This window comes from Anopheles marshallii, chromosome 2 (genome assembly GCF_943734725.1).
Source record: "Anopheles marshallii chromosome 2, idAnoMarsDA_429_01, whole genome shotgun sequence".
Taxonomy (NCBI): Eukaryota; Metazoa; Arthropoda; class Insecta; order Diptera; family Culicidae; genus Anopheles; species Anopheles marshallii.
In genome coordinates this window covers 16,166,961-16,192,991 of record NC_071326.1, presented here as the reverse complement: position 1 = coordinate 16,192,991, position 26,031 = coordinate 16,166,961, and the positions used below count along the sequence as shown (strand labels likewise).

At 43.2% G+C, this 26,031-nt stretch overlaps 1 protein-coding gene across 1 annotated transcript in view; it reads left to right on the top strand.

Annotated features, from left to right (window-relative positions):
- LOC128706756 (uncharacterized) overlaps window positions 1-26,031 on the top strand; it is a 46,691-nt gene that overhangs the window by 2,589 nt on the left and 18,071 nt on the right. The window contains exon 2 of the mRNA XM_053801699.1: window positions 22,813-22,916. Within this exon, the coding sequence (XP_053657674.1) occupies window positions 22,813-22,916 (104 nt within the window). The remainder of the gene's footprint in view (window positions 1-22,812; window positions 22,917-26,031) is intronic.

The window sequence follows — 26,031 nt, the reverse complement described above, 5'->3', positions numbered from 1 at the left end:
TGAATTAAATCAGCCCAAAATGTCAATTGGTCGGTGACTGATTTGCGCTTGTCGATTGACATGTTTCGTTTGCATAGTAATTAGCAAAAAACTGGAACATCAATAAAACCTCGGCTGGAACGCAACTTAGCCAATGCGGAACGGGCGATGCGTCGTTGTGCTCGATTACCTATTTGCTTGGTGAAGGTGTGGCAATGTGGGGTTTTTTCCGGGAAGACGACGTGAATATCAGAGTTCCATATTTGTTAGCACTTTTCCTTAGCTTTGCTGGGTTTTTTTTCTGGATCTTTCATTTCAACCTGTTTAAAAAAACCCCGATCAAAATAAATATAAAAAGATGGCTCGTCCTCATAGCGTTTAACAACGTCTGCCCTGTGTGGCTGGCTGGTTATTCAAGTGATTTATGATCACCGATCGACATTACCAATTACATAGCAATTCGAATGCTTACTGGTTTGATTTGGTCGATGTTGTTACTATAGGGGTTTTTTTTATTATGCCTACTTCGAAAACACCATGGAAACTAAGAATTTCATCATTTTTTTGTTAAAGGAAACCTCAATAAAAAATGTCCCCCATGGAGTTTGGCTTTTTTGGGGAACTCCACTTGAGTGAATGGTTGTAAATCTGTTTGGCCTTGACTGGATCGGTTTCGGAACCGTTTTTGATTTATGGATTTGTCGTTTGAGAACTTTTTCGAAAATCGCTCGACCTACGGAGTAGAACCATTTCCCGGAAACTTTCACTAAAACCACACAGACCATGCGGACCTTGAGCATCTGAAACTCGGCGGAAGGTTTCGAAGATTACTGATGTGAGACTTGCCTCCATCGTGCCAGGCACACCTTTACGGTTAAACCTGTTCGACCCAGTGTGATACTGGAGGGTTTCGTTTAGTATTCCCGGCTTCCTGTCGGTGTTTGCACACGATCTCGATGCTCGTTTGCAGTTATCGTTTCTAAATCATCGAACAACAAGAAACAAATGTCTATACACCCCAAATAACCCCAATAATTTGGCCCTTCCGCATCGACGTCCCGTATCGATAGGGGATGCATTTTCCAGCGGTCGGTTTACCGTTGGATTGTCCACGGGAGAGAAATTCCGGCATCTTCCCCCATCCCGGACAGTGATCTGAGACTGTGATTTCTCGTGACACGCGCCAGGAATGCTGCGCACGAAACTTGTTTTCTCACCAGTGACAGTCGATGGTTTGGGTGAGAAGATGTGAAAATTATTTCACACCCGCAAGGTCTCAGCAGGGTGATTTTACCCGCACGATACGCCATGTTCAAAGGGATGCTTTTTTAGGTGACTCTGTTCGGTGGAGCACTAGTTCCTTTCATACGGCGATAGTTAGACAACCGGAGATGGTGAATAGATAAACCGCATCCCGCTGTCAACGAGTGGCAAACGAAGCACTGGAGCAAACTCAACGGTCGCTTTAAGTGATGGAGGCAAATTTACCTGATATCTGGGTGCTTGGAGTACACTGCCGACTCGATAATTGATTGATGCCGGAAAGGTGAGATTTGGAATAAAATGCACTACGCCAAAGAAAGGGACAGCCATTTGAAACCCGATGGAGAACTAATAGGCCCTTTCTAATAGCTGACATGTTGTCTGTGTCACTTTCGGAGATAGATGGGATAATCTGTCTGCGGGAATATTTTGGGTAATACGCAACTCTGAGTGTAGTAAACCAAACTAGTTACTCTCTGCCATTTTTCCAGCATAAAAGTCAGCATAATTCTGTCTCCAATGGTACGAAAGATCAGTTGATCAAGAGTGGCGATTTGGCGAATTATATGTGTCAACGACCTTTGTGGCAGAGAATTTAAAAGCTGAAAAGCAAAATCCATGTAGCATGAAGATAAGCAAAAAAAACAAGCAATGGAATACACCCAAAATTCAAAGCAAACCCCCGTCTTGTCTCTGAACCGCGACTGCTAAACAATGTTAATTGGGCGGCTTGTAAATTCTTTACTGTTGCAAAATTTTCATGTCCCATTCCTAACCAGATTTCACCAACGTTTCTTTGGTTTCCATCCTTTGTTTTTTCTCCATTTTGCTATCTGAGTAGTATGCTGATTTTATGCCGTTTCGCAACTCATTTGCGAGGCGGCATCGTTTAGTGTCTGTATTTAAATGAATTTTAAATTTAACTTTAAGATGAAAGCTTTTCAATGGTTGATGTTCTGTAGGTAGTTAAGAATTTTATGATATGCTAAGATATTTCTACCTCATTTGTGTACCTCTTGCCATACTAGAAAACCAGAACCTCGGTGCACTTTTCTTAGAAGTGAAACCTAGTGGAAGCATCCTCCCAGAGATCAGCTCTCCATAGTGACACGCGCGAACCATACCAAAAGTGCGTACCGTTACAATGTATGGCGAGGCAGACGCATGACCAATAAGTGAGAAATGAAACACACTAAAAACGAACGAAGAATCTTCCCTAATGGAGTCGCCAATGATAGAATGCAGTTGTTCGTGCATTCTTTTCGTTTCAGTTTGCCCCATTCACCCTTCATCGATCAGTCCGGCGTGAATGTAGTCTAACAAATTGAAGCACTGGCTCCACTTTCAAAGCATATGACACCGCCTGATGCCGATGGACAGCCGGTACACTTCACTCAATCTGCCGCAGCACCCGGCCCTGTGGCTGTCAGTCGAGCGGGAGACCGGGATCGCGACAGCATAATGCATGTCGAGGCAGCGTGCGTCCGCTGCGTGCATATGCTCTAGTGCCCGGTGCCAAGTGTGAATGACAATGTCGGCACACCAACACCACCTATCCTCGGTCCGATTGGAAATGGAAATGGGATGTGCGGAACGGGAACGGGTCCGGTGTCGCGTTGCGCAAAATGCAAAATATCTACGCGAAAAAATGGTGCGGTAGGTCAGTTGCATCGTCGTGTTGCAGCGAGTCTACAGTCGGCCCGGAGTCGGGTGCATAAGCAGCCGGAACCTTTTTGTTGCCTTCTTTTGCAACACATGCGACTGCGTGAGCGCGTTTGTTTGTGTGCTTATTTTTCACACTTCCCATTCACATGGTCACGGTTCCTGCGCCGCTCGTTCACACCCTCCCCAGCAGAACGGATGGAACGGTTCCAGTGCCAGTACTTCCGATCGTTAAACCGTTGCAAATTTCATCCCATGCCGCATGCCGGCTGCAATTGGGTGGCGGGGTGTGTTTGTTTGGGTTTCCGCACTTCTTCGGGCGGGTTGTGTCTGGTGCCACCCGCTTCCACACTGTTGTGCGATCTACAAACACAGGATTCGTCCTCCGACACTTCGATGCGACGCAAAGTATGCTTTTCCTATTTACGTGGCGCGCTACCGGGTACGTTTGGATGGATCTGTTTTTATTTTTTCGAATGACGCCTAAGATGGATCAAGCAACTGTGAGAAACGGCGTAAGCGAATAATGACGATACGTTCAATTTGCAATGAGAGGATATGATTGGTGTAGATGAATAAAACGTGGAGAGGAACAGATTCGTTAAGAAGTCGAAGGGGATCTTCCAGCTATTAATGGCCCTGCATTAGTCGTATTAGATTACACATCCAGAGAACCTTGGAGAAAGATATAAACAATAACTCAATTTCTGGAACACTGAACATAGTAGCCATGGTGTCGCCGGTAGTTCTTCTTGAAGTCATTGGATATTAATATGCGGTTAGTTAAAGCTCTGCTAAAGCACGAAGATCAGACACGGCTAATAAGAACCCAGGCTTGTAAAAGTGTATGAGAAATTATTCCCAATATTTTTTTTTGTAATCTAGGATAAGAAAAGACAAATGAATGATAAGCACATATTCTTGATTTTTTACAATTATTAAGTAGTTTCTTTACATCGCAACTTGATAAATTATTGAGAACTCGAAACGAGCTTGGAAATACTTGGATTCGATCACTTCTAAAATTTCCTTGGATCATTGGTTGTCTGGCTTCTCTACAGATTGAATTCAAAGCTCGTTTCGAATTATATCCATAGAAGGTGTGCGAATTGGGATTACCTACCCAGCCTTAGAACCTGTAGGCTGTAAATTATGTAACAACTGATTCCACTGTTTGGATCATTCGACCTTTGTTCAAGTTTCCTTCCAGTACGATGCTGAAAGACGCTTTTTTTAGCGACATTGTTTAAAATGTTGGAAGTTTCTCAGCTACCAGATAGTTGTGATCAGTTTGGAGGTTAAAAGTCCTATGTAAAGGAGCAAATTGTTTTATATCTAAAATAAATTAACAGCAATTCAAATGGCTAGGCAACAACACCAAGCCTAGAACAGTTAACAAACCGCAGTCTAAGTGCGTATCACTATTAATAAGGAATCACTGCAAGAGCCACACAAAATTAGATCAGTCACTATCGTGTCGGAGCATGATGCTCTTCCAGCCGGGTCGTGACAGTTTTATCCCCTTCCGGTTGGTATCGTTCACCCTGGCTGCGTCCCGCAAACGATGCTGATTTATGACTTCCGCATAATTTACTAATAGAGAATCCGGTACAATCAAGCCCCAGAATCGGAACGGTATCCCTGTTCGATGACACACATTACCCACCGTCTGGCGGGTGGCCGCCATCAGCACCGCGTGCGATTGTTTAGGTAAATTGTGCGTACCGCGAGCATTTGACCGGTCAAGCACTTTCGTTGGCACATGGTGCGTTGGCCGGCAACATAGCTCCCTTCCACTAACCGCCGCACCAGCAGACGTAAGTGCGTCTGCGGTCAATGTCCTCCTTCTTCCTCGCTATTGCCGAATCGGGTTTCGGGTGCTGTTGATTAGGTGTTGGTGTGCGTCTTGTGCTGCTCGGGTCGCATATTAGTATGCTGACTTTCGTTGACCGGCATCGACTCGCTAGTACGCATGTGGTCTCGAAGGGTGCTGCGTTAGGTACTCGCGTAGTAATGTAAATTTGGTGGTTGGGTTCAAAGTTCACTAGGTTAATTGAGTAGGCATTGGTTTGTTATCTGCTTCAATTAGTCTGACACATTATGCAAAATATAGCGTTGCGAAGGCACTGCAGCTGTGGAACATTGGGTGGGCGAGTTTGGTTAGTTTCTTTAACGTGGGTCCATAGCGAATGGGTCGAAAGGCAAGGAATTTAAGCGCATCGCAAGCGTGGCTTACACTTCTCTCCGTGCCATTAACTTTAATGTTTGTTTAGTTTGCACAAAACAGTCATTAAACAGGCGCGTGTGCAGTGGCCTATATAATTTGCACCCGGATGAATGTATCGTGTGTTTATATCGTTTTGTGCTCAATGTCACAACCGTGAAATGTTTCATAATATGGAGCAGTTAGCATAATTTAAGATCAACAGGATTTTATGAACGGTTTACGCTGATATTTTTTGTGGTATAAGTTTGAGGTGTGCATCAAACGAAGCAAACACCAGACCGAGGAAAAAAGAAATGAATATCAATGCAACACTTCATCATATTTCTACGAGGAAGTGTTTGAAGTCAAACGTATCTAAAACAAAACCGGAATATGTTACACATCAAACATCCAATACTAGGCCACCACGTGCATACTCCGAGCGTGAAGCTAGCTTTCTCATAGGTCTCCTAATTATGCGAATTGCCCTACGGGTGGTACTAGGTTTTAGTAATGTGATCTCTTAGCATCTTAGGCCCTTCATCAGACACTCGGATTGGTTGACTAGTGGAATGTTGCCACGCTACTACAGGCCAACATTCATCGTCCACTCACCGCACAGCAAGTGCAAGCGATGAGAATGATGATTTTATGAGGAACCAAAACTGGAATCTAAAATACACGCTCGAAAGACTTGCTCCTGGTAGAATGCGTTGCTGTTGGGCGTGCATTTACCGTCCCGTTCGGGACATGTCTTCAAAGGGATGTGTATGAACTTTTTAATAGATTTCGATTGATTTACGATCGTGTAGTGCATCAGGGCCCAAACACCTCCCGAGATGCCTGAGGTGGCTAGTAACAGTGAATGGCACGGATCGTAAAGCTTTAGCTTTTTAGAAGCTGATTGGTTTGACTACCAAAAAGGGAGCGGTATGTTTTGTTTTTTTTGAGAAAAATCGTTACGATCACCACCGGTTGACCGTAATCCGTGCTTCGCTTATTAGCGATCAGCTTTCTTATCGTTCAGCTCATTCGCCGCTCATTTGGGTGAACGATTGAGACGCGTTGCGTTGAGGGTAGCTATGAAGAAACCTAGGAAAGCCATGCATATAGCAGGCAAAATAGTTGGTAAGACGGATTTCATTTTCTACTTCTCCGTGAGAGATAGATTCGAGCGATAGAACGGTCCACTGTAACTTCCGAATAAACGGCTCCGAAGCTCTTGGGCGGGAGGTGATAATAGTTCTCACCATTGCATGGTGAGAATAAATAAGACGAGTGTAACCATATCCGAATCTAATCCACCAAGATTATACGAACCTGTCAAATAACCGCACCGGGACCGGGTCCGTATGGGGGCGCATCGGTAAGTTGACACTTTCGTTGTGAGAAGTGTCAATGAAGTGAAGAGTTCTGCTTGATTCTTGAACAAAACACCCATTTGTTAGCGTCATTCGAAGGAACTGGGATGGGTATGCCGTTGAACCCCACCCAAGATGTGCGTTGCAGGCTGTGAAACTTTATTTTTCGGTAGGTTAAGTGGGGTTAGCTCTGGAGATGTTTGTGTGTGGTCTACTGAATGATGCATCTGCATAATGTGTGCTATTAGAGCTGTTCCCTCTCTGGATGGGACGGTTACGCATCGAACAAAGAGTGTACAGATGAGAAATTTCACGCCGGAATAATCTTCCAATTTGGGGGAAAAGAACAAGAAAGTGTTTTACCGGAGAAAGTGTTTGCTAATGCAGTCTTTGCAATACTGCGCCGAGGACAATATATCACATGTATTTGAGTGGTTCTCAAGCATGGATTAGTGTGGCATTAAATGCGATAAAGTGTACGCTATGCAAGATGAGTGCCCTATCAATTTTCTGAATGGCCCATACGAAAACCACAACCGGCCACTTCCACACACCTTGCACGTGATGGAAAACATTTGCGAGAAGCTCGACAGCTTTTCTACTGCGAGTAAACGGTTCAATTTTTAAAACAATGCCGAGATTCAAACTACCAAAACGAAAGACTTAAGAGTGAAGCGACACAAAGCAAGCCAATCCAGTGTTCAACTATTTTCAACTCACTCAGCAACAGCTGAAACCTGATGGTCCCGAGCCTGTCTCCTTTTCGTGATTTTCATTATGATCACCACCATCCCGCGCAGCAAGACATGGGAAAGGTATGGCCAGAAGCGTGCGTAACGAAAAAACATAAATAAACATGCCGCGGGAATGTATTGGATCGAACACGGGCAAACAGTCAGTGCTACCAATTCCGATCCAAATGCATGAACACGGTTCATTCACAAACTTAAACGCCTTTGCAGATACCGTCCTAATCCGTCCGCTGCTCCATCCACAGCTGACCGGGTTAGTCGAAAAACCGGGGTGGAATTCAAAACTCTCGCGAGGAACAAAGTAGCAAACGTACGACGTTCCTATACCCCGGAGTTGGAAAGTGAAACCCGTTGAAGTTGGTACGTTTTTTCAGATCATAACCATCGATATACTGCCAACATCCGCCGACGGACCGAGCGACGAATCGATGAGGATCGATTTAAATTCCAATGCACAAACCGGACTGACGCGTGGTACGAAAATTGACGCTGGAGTACCCAAAGCGAGTGGTGATCAAATCGATCGAACTTGATCGCAAAGGACCAGATTGTACGTATTTTTTGTGAACATCCTGTCGAGAATGCGAATTTTCTGCGAGTGCATTCGAAAAATCGATTAAGACGCTTGGTTGATATTCGGAAATGTGTCTCAGACGGTGATGGGCATTTGCATAGGCTTTCTTTAACCGGTCTTGACCGGTCTTCTTAGTCGGAAGCTGCAAACCGATGATCGTTGAGTGGTACGCAAAGCGATCGGTCTAAGAACTTCACTTCAAGTCTTTCAACTCGGTTCCATTTTATCGATTTTTCTTGTGCTTGGTCGTATGATGGTAGCAGTCGTACGATTGGAAGCAGCTAAGGGGTACTAAAGCGCCAGTAATGGAGACATCGAGATAACACAAAGATATGGCTCAATAAACGTTCGCGGGTTGGATTTTACCGGGCCAGCTGCAGTTGACTAACGTAAAGATACTGCAAAGGATTATCACGCGATGAAATTTTCACCCGCTGGGGGTAGAAGCATGCACAGTTGACAAACAGTTGTACACGGTACAAAGAAAAACGTTTGTCAAAGCCGGCTACAATCGGCGCGGATTAAACCATACATTTAGTAACGCAGTCGCTCTAGAAAGAGTGCATCTCTGAAATTCGTAAACAAATATACTCTTTGTCGGTGAAACCGATCGTTTGCATGGTGATCGTCGCTGCAACATTGTTGCAGACGGAAGTTCTTGCCTTTTCTGCACACGGACACCCTCGTACGACCTTACGGCACATCACATTTAAAAAGCAACCTTGCACCATTAGCGCTCATTAGTCGGGTCGAATAATGTATGCGCATTAGTTGTGTCCTAATTGGTACTGTGAGCAAGGGGGGGCGTACTGTGAACACGCGCCCCGAACAAGGTCCAATAAAATAGGAACGATTCTGGAGCGTCCATCTGGGATAGTTATCGGTTTTGTTATTCATCAGTGATCCAGCTGAATGGTTATTAATTATTTGATACAGTTAATTTCCTGCCGTGCATCGCGTGCGTCCATATTTGGGTGCTCTGGCGGAAACTTACCGGTTCTTTAGGTTCGTGTCACTCGCGCCGCGTCTGCGTACTGGAACGATCCATTAGAGCCGGCGATCGTTTACAGTTTTAATTACCTTCGGTAAAACTCGATTGTCTCGCGTAAAAATCAATAATTAATTTGACAGATATTGATCGTCAGCGTGTTACCGGGAGCGTCAGAAGGGAAGGAAAAACCGTATCGTTCCATCACTTGATTGCTAATCTCTTTGCCTATCGCGCCATCTGGTGAGCTGGGTGGTTCGCGCTTCCTACATCGGGTTCCTTTCGATAACCTTGGACAGCACCAGAAGCAAATCGGATGATGGTCGACTGATGTTCGATTTATTCACACGTTCAACCGGTCTTCACCTGCTCGCGATCACGATCTCACCGTCTGCGAAAGCTTCATCTGCATAAAGTTACACTTCGTGAGACCAAACTTTGCACCTTCTAACGAAAGGAGCAGGCAATAGTACACGTTTTCGGAACCGTTCTGGGAGTTGATCGGTGTTTGCAGTAACGTTCACCAAAGTCACACCTAATTACCCGTGTACAAGAGGGAAGCGCAAAAAAAGAAACAAATGCAGCAGTTAAACGACGCCACACTCTCCATGCGCTGCAAACATTCGGAAGCAAGGTGTAACTACTCTTTCCCTCTAATAGTGACTGCTTCACCTTTACAAAGTTGCAAATGAAGTCTTCATTACACGTTACTACCGTCAGTCAATGGTGCGTACACATATGCACTATGTTTACCGGTAATGTATTACCTTTCGAGATCTGCGCTTCTACTCTGTCTGCGACATTCCTGCGGGAATGCTCGTTTTCAACGTTTGCAAACTGCTGGTCGTAATGTAAGATTACTATCATATTCTTTTTGAAATATTATTATCCGTGTTTCACAACACCGGCTCGTATGCAAACTCCCTATATCCCAGTTTAAACTCCGGTGGAAGTCTGTGCGAAGATGCAGCAATGCGACTACAGCCTGCAGCCGGTTTCAATCTTCGAACGATCTTCGTTTGGCGACGGAGCAAAACCAGACCGAAATGGTGGTGGCCGCTGGTTACGTTTTCCATCAATGACACTAGGAAGCTGTGACGTATAGTGCGTAACAAGGAGAAAAGAAAAATAATTATGATCGCACGTTAACCTAGTATTATTGCGCACGTGGTTGGTGAAGCGAAATGTTTACATGATTGTATTGAATAGGGGCATTTGATGATGATTGTGTGAGGCTGATGACATTGAAATATTAAGAAAATGTGTTCATCTGCAAAGTAGAAATCAAATAGGGATTTGATATTGAATATCCCAAGTTCGGTACGGCTTCATATATCAAACAATTAATTGAAATCAAAATTAGGTCGCTGAGACTTACAGTCCGTAACAAAACTATCGAAGCCCTTTTGTATTGAAAGTGAATTAATGAAAAATGATCGACAAATAATTACACTGTATTATAACATTGATCAATTTTGTTTTCAACGTTGCTTGCATTTTATGGGACTTCGGCTATGAGGCGAGTGTTTGATTTGAATATTATTTTTTTAGTTAATTTCGCTCACATTTGTGAATCGGAGAAAGACACAGGCCGATATAAATTTATATTAATTTTCTATACATCCTGGTACCTTTTTTTCTGTATATTCTATATAATTGTTTATTTTCTATTCAACAAAAAAAACCTAGCCTTCATATAATTATGTTGCACACTGTACATACGAACCCATATTTAATCTCACATTTAATAAACCAGCCGTTTTCTCTTTACATCGCTCATTAGCAATTATTTGCTTGTTCATCGTGAAGGATTGTTAATGCTATGAAAATGATCTGCATGTTGCTTCCCTTAATACGCCATCAGATGTTTGCTTCACAGCAAGCCTCCCGATGCTAATCAGCAAACTGGCGAAAAAGCCTTCGACTTGGCTGTAAAACAAAAATAAAACCTCATCCATTTAGCTATAAATCCGCGAATCAAATCGCGAAACGAAACGTGATCTGATGAGCTTCGAAACAGGTGATGAAGAAACAAAGCTACGACTGCCAATCCGTGCACACAAATGCTAACACGCTAGACAGCTATAATTCACTTTCATCGCACTCTCCATCAATCGGGGCATGCGCCGCAAAAACGTTTGATTTGGATTGGACGAGGCAAAGCATGGCAACAATGTCCATTGTTGCGATGGACGAGCGGATACGATCAGAATCGCGACCGGTTTTGCCCGATCGAGCGGTAAGTTGGCGCATTCTTGGTCGTGACGTAATCGAGCGAAAGGATCTGAAGTGTAGTGCGTGTTTAGCATGTTTCGTTTGTTTTGTTTGGTAAAATTTGTTTGGCCTTCAGCATAGACCGCCGTGCGATAGTGCACGGATAAGCCGAAGAAGTCATTCACCCTCTCAGGGGTTTGAGTTGGATGGATCGATTCGAACATTTTTATGGCTGTTTCAGATAAACTTTAAAAAGCAAATCCCACCCCATGCCCGGTTTTATCTGTAACGGTACTCCGGTGTACCAATCATCGATGTTCCCATTCTCAACGCGATTCGTTTGTTGGCGTATCCCAAAACCGGGTTCGGTGTGTTACAACTTATGGCAAAGTGAAGGTTTGCCGTTGTTCTCCAAAATGTTGAAGGACAAATTTCGGTGCAGTGTTTGGTGGTGTGAGACCACCAAAGAAGAATTTCATCCATTTGAATCGTTGCAAAGGTGGCTACAAATCCTGAAATTGTAAAGATTATTATAGCTATAACATTATAATAACCTACAATTTCATAAGGATAACTGCACCATTTAGCCGAATATTCAATCACATTAATTGCCCTTGTAGTAAGCGATTCTTTGCGAAGCTCCAGATTTTAACACATAATTCAAGCGGCTAGATTTGAGTCGATCGTTTGCTGATTTTACCCGAAACGGGTATCGCACTCCATTAATATCGTCAACCCACATCGCTTCACAACCGATCAAAAGAGTCGCTGCGTATAATCATACCTCATCTAGCGGATCAAAGTGAAACTTAATTATACGTTCCATTAACTTCTGTAGATGCGCAGCAGTCATAATAATAATAATAATAATAATGATAATAACGGCGCGTTCGTAACATTGCCGATGGCTTCCTAGAAGCGTATCAGAAAGCGTATTTCCACGGAAAGCGTTGGTTTCCCCCGACATAAATGGTCACACCTTCTGGCAGAGGGAAAGGTGATCGATATTCGGCTAGTCGTACCCGAAGGGAGAAATGCTAGAACAAAATACGAGTCAGGGATAAACAAAAGCTCTCAAATTACCAGAACATACGGGATGGAAACATGTAACCTTGTGCGAAATGTGCGTCATGCAAGATAGCATAACTACAAAAGAGCAGTGCCAGCGCTAGCAGGCAGTAACTTTAGACAAACATTTACAAAAAAAAAACAAGTCCACCGGGTGTCCACCTTTTTGGAGGTTTTCGTGCCGCCAAATCGTAGGTATCGCAAAACTGCAGCTGGGTTGCATCAGCTGCTGTTGGGAATATGGGGTGGATTACGAGATGTCTGATAACAGATGACATTGATGAAACAAGGTAGCTCGGGATAGAAAATTAGCTGCAAAAACCTCAAAAATGCATCACCGATGACTTCGACCGCATGGTAGGGGGATGAAAATTGAGACTTTTATTTGACGAGCTGTAATCTGTCCATCTTTAAACATAAACGTCAAAGTGAAATGATCCTTGTGGCTTTGGTTGAATGGTCGAACTACTCTACAAGATCGTGCGATCGTTTACTTTTGATCGTCTACACACTTTTGACATTTCATTCGCGCTTATCATTATGACCGTTATTACCCATCGGAATTCTGCGCCGTGGTCCTCCCACATCCGTATTTATATTTCTTTGGCAAATTTGTCATCCTTCTCGTGGCACAAACAGCGCTTCAAACGTAAGATCCCCTTACCGACCGAAACCGACCTGTCAACGGGTCGTCAATCATGCGCTACGAAGCACTCGATGGCGCTGCGACGTTGCCCTTCCTGGTCGGTGTGGTCACGCGGCATCACATCCTGCCCGTTTGTGCCCGACACACACTCCGCACAGGGGTGAAAGTAAACGCACACGCATACCGAAAGTACCGTCATAGACACTTTGGGACGTTGCGTACCAACCAAACGGGGACACAAACACGCAAGGTGAGGTGTTTGCCTTCGACGCAACTTCTTCAACTGAAGCGATCAAATTTGTGACAATTTTTCCGAATGGTCATCGAACTCATCATTCTCGGTGCGTGAAAACCCGTGAAGAAGACGCAAAATTTTCCTTTCGATCTTTCTGTCCCGCGGCGTATGGGGCGCAAGTGAACGGAAGGAAGTAAGACAGCAGGCAGTCGGTACGGTTTGAGAACCCGAAAATATCAACCGTTTGGACAGTAAGTACGGTGATGGTTTCCGCACGCAACGGCCAAGACGCATATTACACAACCGGTAAGTGCATCGTTCTTATCGCGTTACGACAATCGTGCGCCATGAGCGATATCAACTGAGGGGAACGAATGGTAATCGGAAATCTATTGATTTCCTTCTGTGGCCACTCGACATTCCGTGACTTACGCAAAAGGAATCAATTTGTGGTTTTGCTGGTGCGTAAAAAATGGGTCCCTTGCGTCGTGTGCAAAATGCGGTTCGTGCAACGGCCATTCGTCAGGACGGTCCTGACGGTGATGCTTTGCTATTCCACATCCTCTTATTCGCTGGAGGGGTTTCGGGTTCACTTCCGTCATAGGTTCAGCCTTTTATTCCCCTAAGTCGAGAATGTTTCTCAAGTGTATGGGAAGGGGATTGCATAGACAAATGGAGGAACAGCACCAAAACAGACAGAATATTTCCCCGATTTATTATAACAGTGCATAACCGACCTAATATCATGAGGGAGTGTGCGAAAATGGTAGCAAAAGGATCATAAACTGACAACATGTTGGAATACATTAGATGGTTTTTTAGGTTGTTAATGTGCTGCATTTAATAGTCCATTGATTTGATAAGGTTCTTAAAAAGAGACATATCGTAACCAATTGCTCATATTTATCAGGATGGCCCAGTTTTATAGAAGCTATTATTTATAAACTTTACACCATTAATTCGCGGATTGCTCACTATTTTTGACAATACTTGTAGAATTTTAATAGTTTCGTTTTGAACATTTAATGAAAAATAATTATGCATCTCTAACGCTACAAAACAGATGTTTACTTTTATCATCTCCACGCTTTCCAATCACCTCCATCTGATTGACTTCATCGCCGGTTAACATGCAAAATTTGCATACAGATCTCCATGCGATCGTCCAGTATCGTCTCTTGTTGCTTAGGTCAGTCTCCGGCTACCATGCACCATTCATCAGCCCTCCACATCCCGCGTGGGGGCGTACGAATAATGTTGGTATAATTCCACCCCAAACATCATTCATTATCACCTAAACGATTCACCCGTTTGGAGCTCGCAGGGTTTTGATTGCACAGCAGGAATCCGGTGGGATTCTCACATTTCCAGAATGGGAACGGCTAACCGAACCGCGGGGCACCCTGATTTGCGTAGCAAAGGGCGCTTCCGATTACTGCGACCCCGAAAGCTATCATAATCCGTGGACGTGTTGCCTGCTTAAAATTCATCGACCTATTGATTGGTGGGTCTATAACAGTTGGTTCCCTTCCTATTCCTGAAGCTGATTCACGGTTCCGGAGTAGACCGTAAAGCGAATGCTGGCCGCTTCTGGTGACTTCTGCGTTCGCCACGATCGAACCGTGCATCGAAAGTGCATGTTAAACGATATCCGCCCCATTGTGTTGGCCATTAAGGGTCCCATCAGTGGCGGGGCGGTCTCCCGGAGTCCACGGGGATTTATCTTGTGAGTTAATTACCTATGTAAATTGGTCGATTAGCTGCTTAAACCGTTACTATTGAACTATCGGGCTGGGACAGTGCTGGAAGAACCGGCGTGAAGTAAATCTGGAGCAGTCCCGTTTGTTTGTCCGTTTTTGGGGAAAGTGGGCGCCTTGCGTTAAATATGATTCTACCCCTTTACCTTGACCGGTGTCAAAAGCATCGGTCACGGGCGAGCCTTGACGTGGTATCGGCCTGTGATCGGCATGGCGCGGACCGACGTTCTTCGATACTTCACGCATCATTATCAAAAAGCGACAGAATCCACATTTTTATTGCTGTTCAGATTATCGGGCTACTTTGTACGGAGTGGATCTTTACGACTCCTAAAACCCCGATCAGAAGAGGGCTTAAGAATGGGTCGTGATTTCCCAAACGATCAAAACACACACACGAGATGGTTTTCCTATTAGTCATAAAATCTTTATCAGTGATGGTTGCCCTTCGACATGTTGTTTGGAGATATTCATTTCACATTTTTGGTTTATGGGCAATCTCCTATTGCAAGCCGGTGCTTAAACAGTTATCTGAGAGAAATGCAAAACTGTAGTACTATCTTTATTGGAGATTCAATTTAGTCTTTTTCACTTATAAACTGAAAACTGGCAATAAAAGAGAAGTGTTAAAACAACACAACAAGTTTTATAAAAAAAGTATATGCTGCATGCTTTAAAACAAGTGAGACAGCCAATTAGGGAATTCCATATGTATTTCTTGTTTCTTCAAATGCTTCTTCGGTCAAATTGCTTTCAATTGTGTCTAATTCTTCGAATGAATGTCTCTTGCTGGCAAGAAACCGAAAGCATACATTTGTCGCAGGTAAACATTAAATGTTGTGACACACATATTTTAATGCTTTATGACCGTAATCTAAGCATTGTTTGCATGAGTCAGTAATTATTACTGTCTGCGAAGCGAACCCTTTTAAGGCTGGTTGAGTGCCACTCGAGCGCCGGTTTGCCCTTTGAATGCGTTTGTGTGTGCAATCGTTTCAACCCCTTTTTTCTCGTTTTCCTTGCTGTATCAGCGGCCCAGCACACTTGTGTGGGATGATAATTGAGAACATAGGTGGATTATCTTGCTCAGTCAATATTGAGCAACATAATCCGACGATAAGCGGTCCAGCGGTGAAAGCACGGCTTGCTTATGTACATTGTTATGGTATGTTCTTTGCATACTGAGTTTATATGTGTAGAAAATGTTTTATTGTGAATGCAAATTGTAAAGAGCATTCGATTATGAGTAAATAATAAGACACTTTAATGAAGAAAAGAAGTTATTTAATGAAAAATTTTGTCTTGTTAAAAAACTTTACGAAAATATACAAAACAGCGACGAAGTATGAACCATCCCAAGGAGGATTACTCGATGCGTTTATTTAAATTTCTTGGTAATGCACTTCCCATCTCATTGATAGCAGCTTTAAAACAAGCAAATTGCATATGCAACCAAGTATATCTTTATTATATAAACAGATCTGCATAACTAAATTACTTGTCTCACAGTACATTAACAATAACATGTCAATACCCAATATTAATTGGGTCACGCAGAGGGCCTTTTTTTTTGGGAAACACTCGCCCATCAGCTGACAAGCCGTTGCGAGCTGTGCGAGGTGTAATTTACACAGACGCCGGCAACGTTTAGCGAAAACCAGGAAAGCTACTTTGGCGATGGTGTTGTTGTTTTTGGTTGCGGTCAATGGTGACGGTAACGGTAATTTCGCTTAAAAGTTTCAATTTTGTAGCCGAACAATCTGGTCCGGGATTACGCTTTACTCTACCCACAACGGAAAGTGTTCTTGAACCTGTTTTATTAACTCATTCTTTGCTTTCTTCGCATTTGCTTACTCTCACCAGCAATGATGCTGGTCGTGATGTTTGATTAATCTTTCTTGTTTTATGTTTTACACTCGTTTTTCAGGATACAGACAGCATGCTTTTAGGCCTTTAAGTTTATATTGTCATAACATAAAGAATGTTGCATGTGTTTCATAATTTACTGTTGCTTAAGAGAAGAAAACTCAACTGTTGCATGATTCAAAGTTAAATTTTCTATACATGTTTAAACCTCTTAGTGGATAAAATTTTGCTATTGTTAGCACTAAATATTGGCATTTTAGATCATAGAGTGAAATGTACATTGCCCCCATTGTTTTTAAATAAATTTAACATTACTCCAACGTGTTTTCAAACTGTCATTTCGTAACATTCGAGCACGATATGCACACACGAACATTGCACAAATGTCCTTCGGCAATTCGGTGCGCACGGTAATCGGACATTCAAGAATTAAGCTAAGCGAGTTGTTTCGAAGGAAAGAAAGCAAAACAAAAACGATAAAATTTGGCCAATCGTCGATGGTTTTCTTTTGGGCTTTTAGTTCAGGGGCCCGTCAGGAGCCGAACCGTAAAGGGCGGCAACTTCAATTGCAGCCCCGTAGAGCATGTACTGACAGTTGTAAAATTTATAGCCGTCGGAGAAAACGAACAAACTGTCATTGCAGTTTTCTTTATTTTTAATTGTTTGTTTTTGTTTTTTGATAATGCAAAATTCAAAATCAGTAAAATAGTGTCAAAATTACTTGGTTCATTACAACAATTTTATAGCTTTTTTTACCATGTATCAACAAAACTTGTTTTTATTAAACACTCTCCACTGAAACCAAAAAAAAGTCTTAATGCGTTTCACGTGTCAGCTATCGAACTAAAAAAAACTTCAAACATTCCTTAAAATTATTCTCAAAAAAAAAAAACATCTTACTCACAATAAAACACGCAACGTTACCCGCCAAGAATTGGCCCCAAAAATTCAAACATGCTCAACATGTAGCAGAACACGTGCAGCTGAGATTCTCGTACAACGCAGCAGGATGCCTTCACGTTGGATCGCAACCTCACGGATGGTCGGAAAATTCCAACGTCGCGCCAATTTCACTTATCACGATCATGAAATCTTGCTTTCAAGGGTAATCACGACCAATTACGCATTGCTTGCCAGAAACCCTTCACGCATGGAATGGCGGTATGGCCCGTTGTCGCTTCCAGATATTTAAGCGCCGTCTAAAAAGTGAAATGAATTTTGGTATTTTGGCTAAGATATTTTGAAAAATACCTTTGTTGGTCAGAACTGCTGTATGTGTGTGGTTTTTTTATGCCCCGTCGGGGACAAAATCGTTGATCACCGCCGATCAGCTGCGACAGCCTACCCATTCCTGGCCGGGAGTCATTGGTGACCGTGAAGAGTTTGGCAAGTGAAGGTTAAGGTCCTGCTAAGCCAATTGAATGGACATCATCGCATGGACAACAGGCTGTCCACCCGGAGGAATTGTGGGCCGAAACATGGTTTCCAGATCGTGTTACCAAAAGCCGAGCTCGTTGGGGAATCAAAAACAGAACAGTCTCCCAAAAACTGGTTCCCCATTCTAGGTTGGCAAATTGGCTAAATTGGTCAAGTGCGCCACCGCCTCGAGGCACCCGAACGAGGTGATCGGATGTTGTCGAAGATGTTCGTTTGCTTATGGCTTCGCTTATGACCGTGTATGCCGGCTTATTTTTCATGCGCATTAGCATATCTCCATGTTGTCCCACGTCACAACCTACCCGTTTACCACGATCTGTTTTCGATACTGTCGCCTAAGGTGGAAGTGCGCATCTTCATATTTATCTACGTCCATCGCAGGTAAGATGCTTTGCACATCATCAACGAATGGCGCTCTCTCGTTATATTTGACGATCGAGCAAAAAGAAGTCTAAAAATGACCAAAACTGGATTTTCCCACTGTTGATTACATCGATCAATACAGTGTATCGGTTCCGATCGATCACATCTCATCTTCCTTTCTTTCCGCCGGTAATCGATCTGGACACGTAATAAGCGCTTACCAGGGGTAGCTCTGTTTATTTTGCACGCGCATCAAGGTATGTACTCGATCGGGGACAATTAGGTGAAAAAATAAACAAACGTACGATAAAGGGTCGGTGTTCGAGTGTTCGGAGAAATGATGTATAATTTAGAAAATTGCTCCCAGCTCATTTGCTACGGGTAGATCAATGGGCGGACTGGTTGACCGCACTGGAAAGTGCCAGTAAGTGGAAAATGATACATTTAAACCAATGTATCACCCGCGATATTCCGTTAGTAAACACACCACTATTAAGTAATTATAGTGATCTGAACTGAAGAGGAAAAGCATGGCAAAACTCTCCAAAAAACGCCGTATTGATATTATCACATAATACAAGCTGAATCCTTTTTGGGGATATTTATCTTTTATTTGCTTCTGCAAATAACTCTTACCATCACGTGTTGGTTTGCAACAATTCACGTCAAAATTGGCGTTAAATAATTATCATTTACATCCCATCCGGGAAGAGCGCAGAAAATAAAACCATTTAGCAGTCGATACCATTTTGTCGTCCGCACGGTGCGTCAGTGTAAATTGTGTTGTGTATAATAAAGGTTGTTCGATGCCTCCGGGGGAAAGGAGATGAATTGAGTTTTTAACTCACGAAAGTGTGTCTCAACCCTTTGCTACAACCTCGGTGCTAACTGTCCTTTTGCCGAAATGATTTTGTCACCATACGATGAAGAATCTTCATGGCGAGTTTCTTCTCGTATCTTTTCGCCCAGTGGACCTCGTGAACGTCTGCTAAGGTACGGATGATTTATGGTTCAAAAAGACGCATTATGAATTCCAGACTGCCTTGGCCACAGAGTTGCTGCTGGGTTGTCGTTTTCATCTTACATTGCTCGTTGAACTGTAATTACTCACGGTAAGTACACTGTGTGACTTCACTACCGTGTTGGCACCATTTGTTTCTCGTGAGGTCAGGTGCTGCTGAGTGGCAACAATGTTGCTACTCCGAGTAGATGGTGCGAAAATGAGCGATAAGCGTAGCATCTAATGATTGTCAGCTGAATGAAGCAAGAAAGTACGATAGTTCAGTGAAATGTTCAGCTGATATTAGCCAGCTGACCCACATGAATCTCCAGGAAATGGTCCCGTTTGGGTTATGGCACATGTTCCTAAGTTGTGGATTGTTGCAAATGAGGTTAAAACAAATTATTTAAACCGTTTCTGTACCTTTTTGTATCCAGTAACATATTTTTTGCAGCTATCCAAATTGTTATTGGCAATCGATTAAGGATTCTTCTCAGCAAGTGAGCAAAACTGCATCACGCACGAACCGGTGCTTTTTGCGCGTGAAGTAAGTCATTTGCCATAATTACGTAATATCGATACGCTTCGCTGTTGTGGCTCTTCCTTAAATTGCCTCGGCAAACGAAACTCTTTAAATACGTGCACGGCATCAATTTACGGCCGGTTTATTTGGCATCCGTTCTGGTCCGAATGCCCCACAGGGCATGCTTTTGGTTTGGTTTTTTTCTTAAGCGATGTTTTCAGTTTGCATGGTCTGTCATGGAATGGAAATGGAAATCATGCATGGAAATCGACGCCGTCATCGTGACTCTCGGATTAAGGCCTTATTGGAGAGCCTTTTAGAACTTCAACATCATCGACTGCAGCGAGTTATGTTTCACACTTTATTATGCTGCAAATTTAAACGCAACATTACTGTTAAACCTCCTTTTTTCCCCTAAGAATACGCCCACTAACGCGATACGATCTTTAACACTGTGCATGTTATTTTTCGTTTCATTTCGTGATATCGTTTTTAGCTTCCAAATCCGATACCTCAAGCTGGTGGATTTGACAGTTCGAACTGGAAAAGTTATGGTAGTAATTCGATACATTTGTCAGATGCTTGCGGCCCAAAACGAAGCGATCATGTTCTTTTCAGCTCGAATAATGAATGTGAACATTAAAGACACAAACCTTCCACACGCATGGTAGCATCGATTAGCGCTCTAATTATGATGTTTCCGTTGCTGACCAGAGATCGCGTAAAAACGGCTTACTTGGTGCAAAATAACAAAATCAAACTTTAACCCCGAAGCAAAGAGCGGCGAAATTTCGAGTGCGCATTTAATGTGTGAGGTTGGAGTGGATGAAAATATCAGCATCATGCCAGCCCTGATTAATCATGATGTGATTTAAATTTTCCAAAGAAAGGAAGAAGCCATATGAAAGGCGTGTCGAGGGAAAAAGGTATGCTGGCCGATCGATTGGTTCGCGACAAGCGACACCAGTATTCGGGCGAAAGTACAACCAGAAATAAGTTCACCGATCGAGATGAAATGGCCATGCAATTTAGTAATTTATCAATTTGCGGACATTTTAAATTGGCGTGCGTGTGTGCATGTTTTGGTTTTATTTTTTGGTCGCGTGAGTTGTGTGTGTGTGTGCGCTTAAATTATTCGTAATGATGCAAAAACGATTAATGTGAGCATACATTAAGGAAACGGGTTTCCGTAGAGTTGAGTGAATTTTTGGAAGGAAGTTGATTGAAGGGTTTCAAATATGACACTAAAGACTTTAGGTTTAAAAAAATGGATCGTAAAGAGATTAACGACTGCAAAGGAATGTAAAACACTGAACCATCGTTGAACTCTAATGATCCTAAATATTAACATTCTTCGCATAAATATTTTCATTACGTGATCGGACTTATTTGCAATCAATTAATAGCAATTAATCCCTGCGACTGATCAATCAAATAATTTACAGCAAAAAATGTTTTCTTTTTGTTTTGTGTTGCCGTAGCATTATGTTTTTCGATCAATCTAAGATATGGCAGCGCGTCCTAGATGGTAGGCGCCTTGATGTCAGCCTATATTTTCTATTGCCAGTAATTAAAAGTCACCCAAGCGCAACGAAGCACGGTGCATGTGGTGTCTAGTGAGATACGCAACGGAATGTCTACTGTATTGATTGATTTATTTTACTGTTTGAGTGTTTTTTTTCTCGATCGATCAATAATTTAAATCAGCACACAAGTAGCTATGAATTGGATAAACATACTACTCTAAGGAATAACTTCATAATATATGTTTTATGATTTGTTGTGCGCTATTCATACTAATTTAATATAATGAATTATCTTTTAATTAATCAATTATGATTGACAATAACAACCGATTATCGACTGAAGGCCATTTAAGCTATCTCCAAATGATATTGAATTATATTAATGCTCTTGCCACTTTGTCGGGAAGGAGTTTCATGAATTGAATTTATTTTTTTGCAGCACTGACGAACCAATCCCACACCCCAACGTATGTATGATTCCATCAATCATTCTATAGTTCCAGCCTTCCCCTCCCCACCTCCGCTCCATCCTCAAGTGCAGACGGATTGCGCAATCCATTCCCGAAAGTCGCGTGTGCAACAACGCATGCGGCTTAAAATGCAATTTTTGTTTGTATGTTTTGTAAATTCGCACGATAAGAAGTGTTGAAGGTATGTGGAGCAAAAAGAACTGAACGTACATCGGACAGCGGTCAAAAATTCGTCCAATAACACTGCCAAGTGGTGGAGAACCTGACCTACCCCATACTCGCAACGAATTCCCCGACCGGCATCGGTGTAGCGTGGGGTTTTGCAGTTTTTTTTTTCATTGTGGCCATCCATATCTCGCAAGCGCATTTTTATTTCCGACACCACGTTGCGCCCGTTTGCACTGATGCAAACGTCATTGGGGGGTGGCCGCGTCATTCAGGGAATCACACACACCGTTGAAAGTGGAAGACGATGGTGCACAATTTGCACTCTTGGCGTGAGAACGTGCCGTCTAGCACGGTAGCACCGTTTGATGACTCTGCATCAAAGCTATCTCCGGGGGTAACGCTTCACAGTAGCAAAGTGCAATTGCACAAGTGGCTTTTCGCTGCTGGACACACCGGTGCGCTGATAACACACGTCACCGTTTTGTGCTGGCTGCCGTTTCGTTGACACCTGGCTTAAAACCACTGCACGCGTGTCGCTACTTAAAAGGGAAAACGCTTTAAGCCAGCTAAAAAGCATCTCTTCGAACTTGAAAAGCTGTGTAGCACATAGTATCTTCACAGGAGCGTTGTTACAACCTTCAGGCCATATCTTAAGCATCCGGGATTAAATTAAACATCCACAAGAGAGCTTCAAGCTGACAGTTTTGATTTTCAAACTAATGCTCGTTCTTCTGTTATCCGTTTATCATTGCAGCGATTCTACAGCGGACAACCGTCGGGATAGGACAGATCAAAATTCAAGCCGTTGCGACGTGTCTGTTCCTCTGCATGGACACCTGCGGTAGCGTCTACGGTTCGGTAAGTATTGTACGGGATGACGCCGATCACAACAGCCGGCTTCATTATCATACCGGTTCTGGTGTTTCGATTAGACGTTCATTAGGTAAAGTGCGGCGCTACATGTAACTAATGATACGAGTTGTCGATGGCTGTGGGTAACCCTTGTTCAATGCGCCATCGTTTCTTCCCGCGAGAGACACTCGTATATTGATGTTTAAAATTTCAAGCTAAAGTGCTTTCTACCCTTCGAATTTCTAGTGCAAACCCCTGCAAAATTCTGTCCCCTATCGAAAGAGCTTACTAGTTTAAAGAACTCTTCTTCCTTTTCCTTACTCACTGTGAAAAAGTAACAGAATGCGTACTTGAACAGCATCAAATTAATTCCACCTGGCAACATTCAAGCTATTCCTGCTCGGTACCACTTTCCTCCCTTTTAGGCGCCACCAATTTCGTGTGCGCGTCCGTGTGTACATTCAATTCCAACGCATTCCCGGTCGCGAGATCAATCGACCGCTTATCTTCGATCTAAATATTTGATCAAACCTTTTATTTTTCTGTTGTCCCTTCCACCCAAACGCTGTTTATTAGTCTATCGCCATCATCGAAGGTATTTGAAGGGATTCGATACTGTTCATAAAATGGAGCCTCCGTCGTCTCCAATCTCCTGCCGCTCTGGATGGGTTTTGGAAAGGTTTTGTAAGAGGAAAAAAAGGATTTAATTTATGTCCGCCTGCCACTTCCTACACGTTCATCCTGACTATTAGAAATCAATAAAGCTTGGTGACGCCTTGGTGACCCCAGATACCAACCCCCGGCGGTTGGAAAGTCCTGCCCGAGTACGCAGCATCACGCTGCGCCTGGGTGAAAACAGAAAAAGCAACATTCCAGATTTTGTTTTCATCTCCCTTGTGCACCCAACCTGCCGACGGGTCCTCCCCCCCACATGGGATCCTGCTGGCGAGTTGTTCCTGGGAATAGGTATCAACTTTGTACAAAGTTCCTGATGAAGTTCTCCTTAACGCCATGCTGCCCTGCCCGAGAGATTCTTCCCGAAGCGTGTTTTAATTTCGGATAATGGCCCAAAAGGACCAATCCACCACCGTGCCGGCATGCAACACAGGATCGGACCGGTTCCTTTCGGTTCGGTTGCGTGCTGCTTCGCTTTATCTTTGGACGAGATTTTCCCATACCCACGCGCATGGGTGACAAAAGAAAGCCGGCCGGCAGACCGGTCGGTTTTTCGGTACGCGACGTTACGCCTCAATGCAATGGATGGAGGATACTTTTCCGTTGTATTTTTTTCTCTTAACTCCTCCTGAATTTTCGCACTCCACCAGGACACGCGTTTAACCTATCGGAAAGGTCAGTGACCTGTTTCCAGGAAAGTTCAGGTTACCGGCAGTGAATGCGGGAGGCTTTTTAATCCCATCCGTTTTTTGGACCTAGCACAATTCCCCTGTCGTGCTTTAGTGTACTTTTTACGTTATATTTTGCTGCCCTTGACAGCTCATCTCGGCGACATTGCCGGCTTGGGATGCCTTGTCCAGTTGTGGTGGATTGGATTTTTAATTTGTAAACTTTGTTTACCGCTGTTGTTTGGGTGGATTGAAAACGGTGCCCAAATTAGTTTTCACTCCCAAAGCCAGTTCTTCTCGTCCCAAACATATTTAAATATGCATGTTGCAATGGAATCTCTTTGAAAAAGACGTAATTTTCATGCATTAAAGTAATATCCACAAAGATTTCATAGTGGACGAGACATTGAGCGACTTGCATAAGTGCTCATCGTCCGGGTTAAATTCGTTGTAACAATGTGTGTTACCTTGTTGAGCATGAAACGACTTGTACGCTATAATTGAGCATCTGCTTGAAAGGAGCATCGAATGAAGCGATGAAGAAGATATGCCTTTACACAGCGTACGTCAGGCCTAGCTGCTTGATCATGTAACACATTCCATCTATTGAACATCGATTAGCTTCCGTGTACGCTTTGTTTGTCAAATTTCACACAACACTACCACCGAATATCTGACAGCTCGCGGCTAATGCCCTAAAATGGGACATTAATGGTAGGATGGCAGTAGCCCTATTATTTGGAGCGTTGGAAAAGCAAGAAAGTGAAAGTTGCTACTTCGCTACTTCGAGCCATTGAGCTGACCTACAACGATCTCGTCCGGTGTCCCATCGCTGGCCGTTACGGTACGCAATGCGTGGCTGACAAATTGCCACAATTTCGTCCATAGATTCGGTCCGAAGATTCATCCATCTTAATAAAAGCCCGTTACGGTACGCGTGTCAAGACAACTCAACATGATTGGTACACTTTTCGGAACTGTTTAGTGTTCCCACCTTCTACTGCTTCTATCTCGTTGTGATAAATCTGTCAATGCAAATGTAACAGCAAGGGGACAAACTTGACTTACTTCCCTGTAGGGGCATTGCAGTTCTCCTACGACACGGTAAAATAAACAAAATCGGACACGGACGCTTATTCTCGCATCAACCCTTATCAACCGAATGCAACTGAAAAAAAAAAACCGGAAAGCCCTTAAAGGAAATAAATTAATGCAACTATATATGCAGTGTTTCGATAAAAGAAAGCAGTGAAAGACGGCTGCACCACTGTTTTGTGACGGTACGAGATGTACAGTTTTATTGATTCAATTAAGTGGATACCCGAATGGCACGATAAACGATTTGTATCGCTCCAATTCGACCGATCCGTATCGGTGATCATAAAAATGCTTGAATGTTGTCATTGTTTAGCGGAAGAATGTAGAAAGTATGTGTTTATTAACTTTCCCCTCAGATGGAAAATGTTGGTCTCCCATGATTCTCACACTGCTTCACAATCCCGAAGGAATTCTCACGCGAAAGAATGAGTTAAGAACCGACAAGAACTTGAACGCGATGGGATTAAATTTGTACGTTTTATTGCACAACTAATTAAGCTGATTGCATATGCGTGTTATTTCGATTTGCCCCGCACGGGACATCACTAACTTCAGCGTAAAAACAAACCTTCCATCAATTCGCTATGGTCGCGATCGTATTGAAACGGTATCCGCCGGTACCCGAAACAGTTATGACAGTCGCTTAATTTAAACAATTCTCTACTGATGAGGACGCCAAA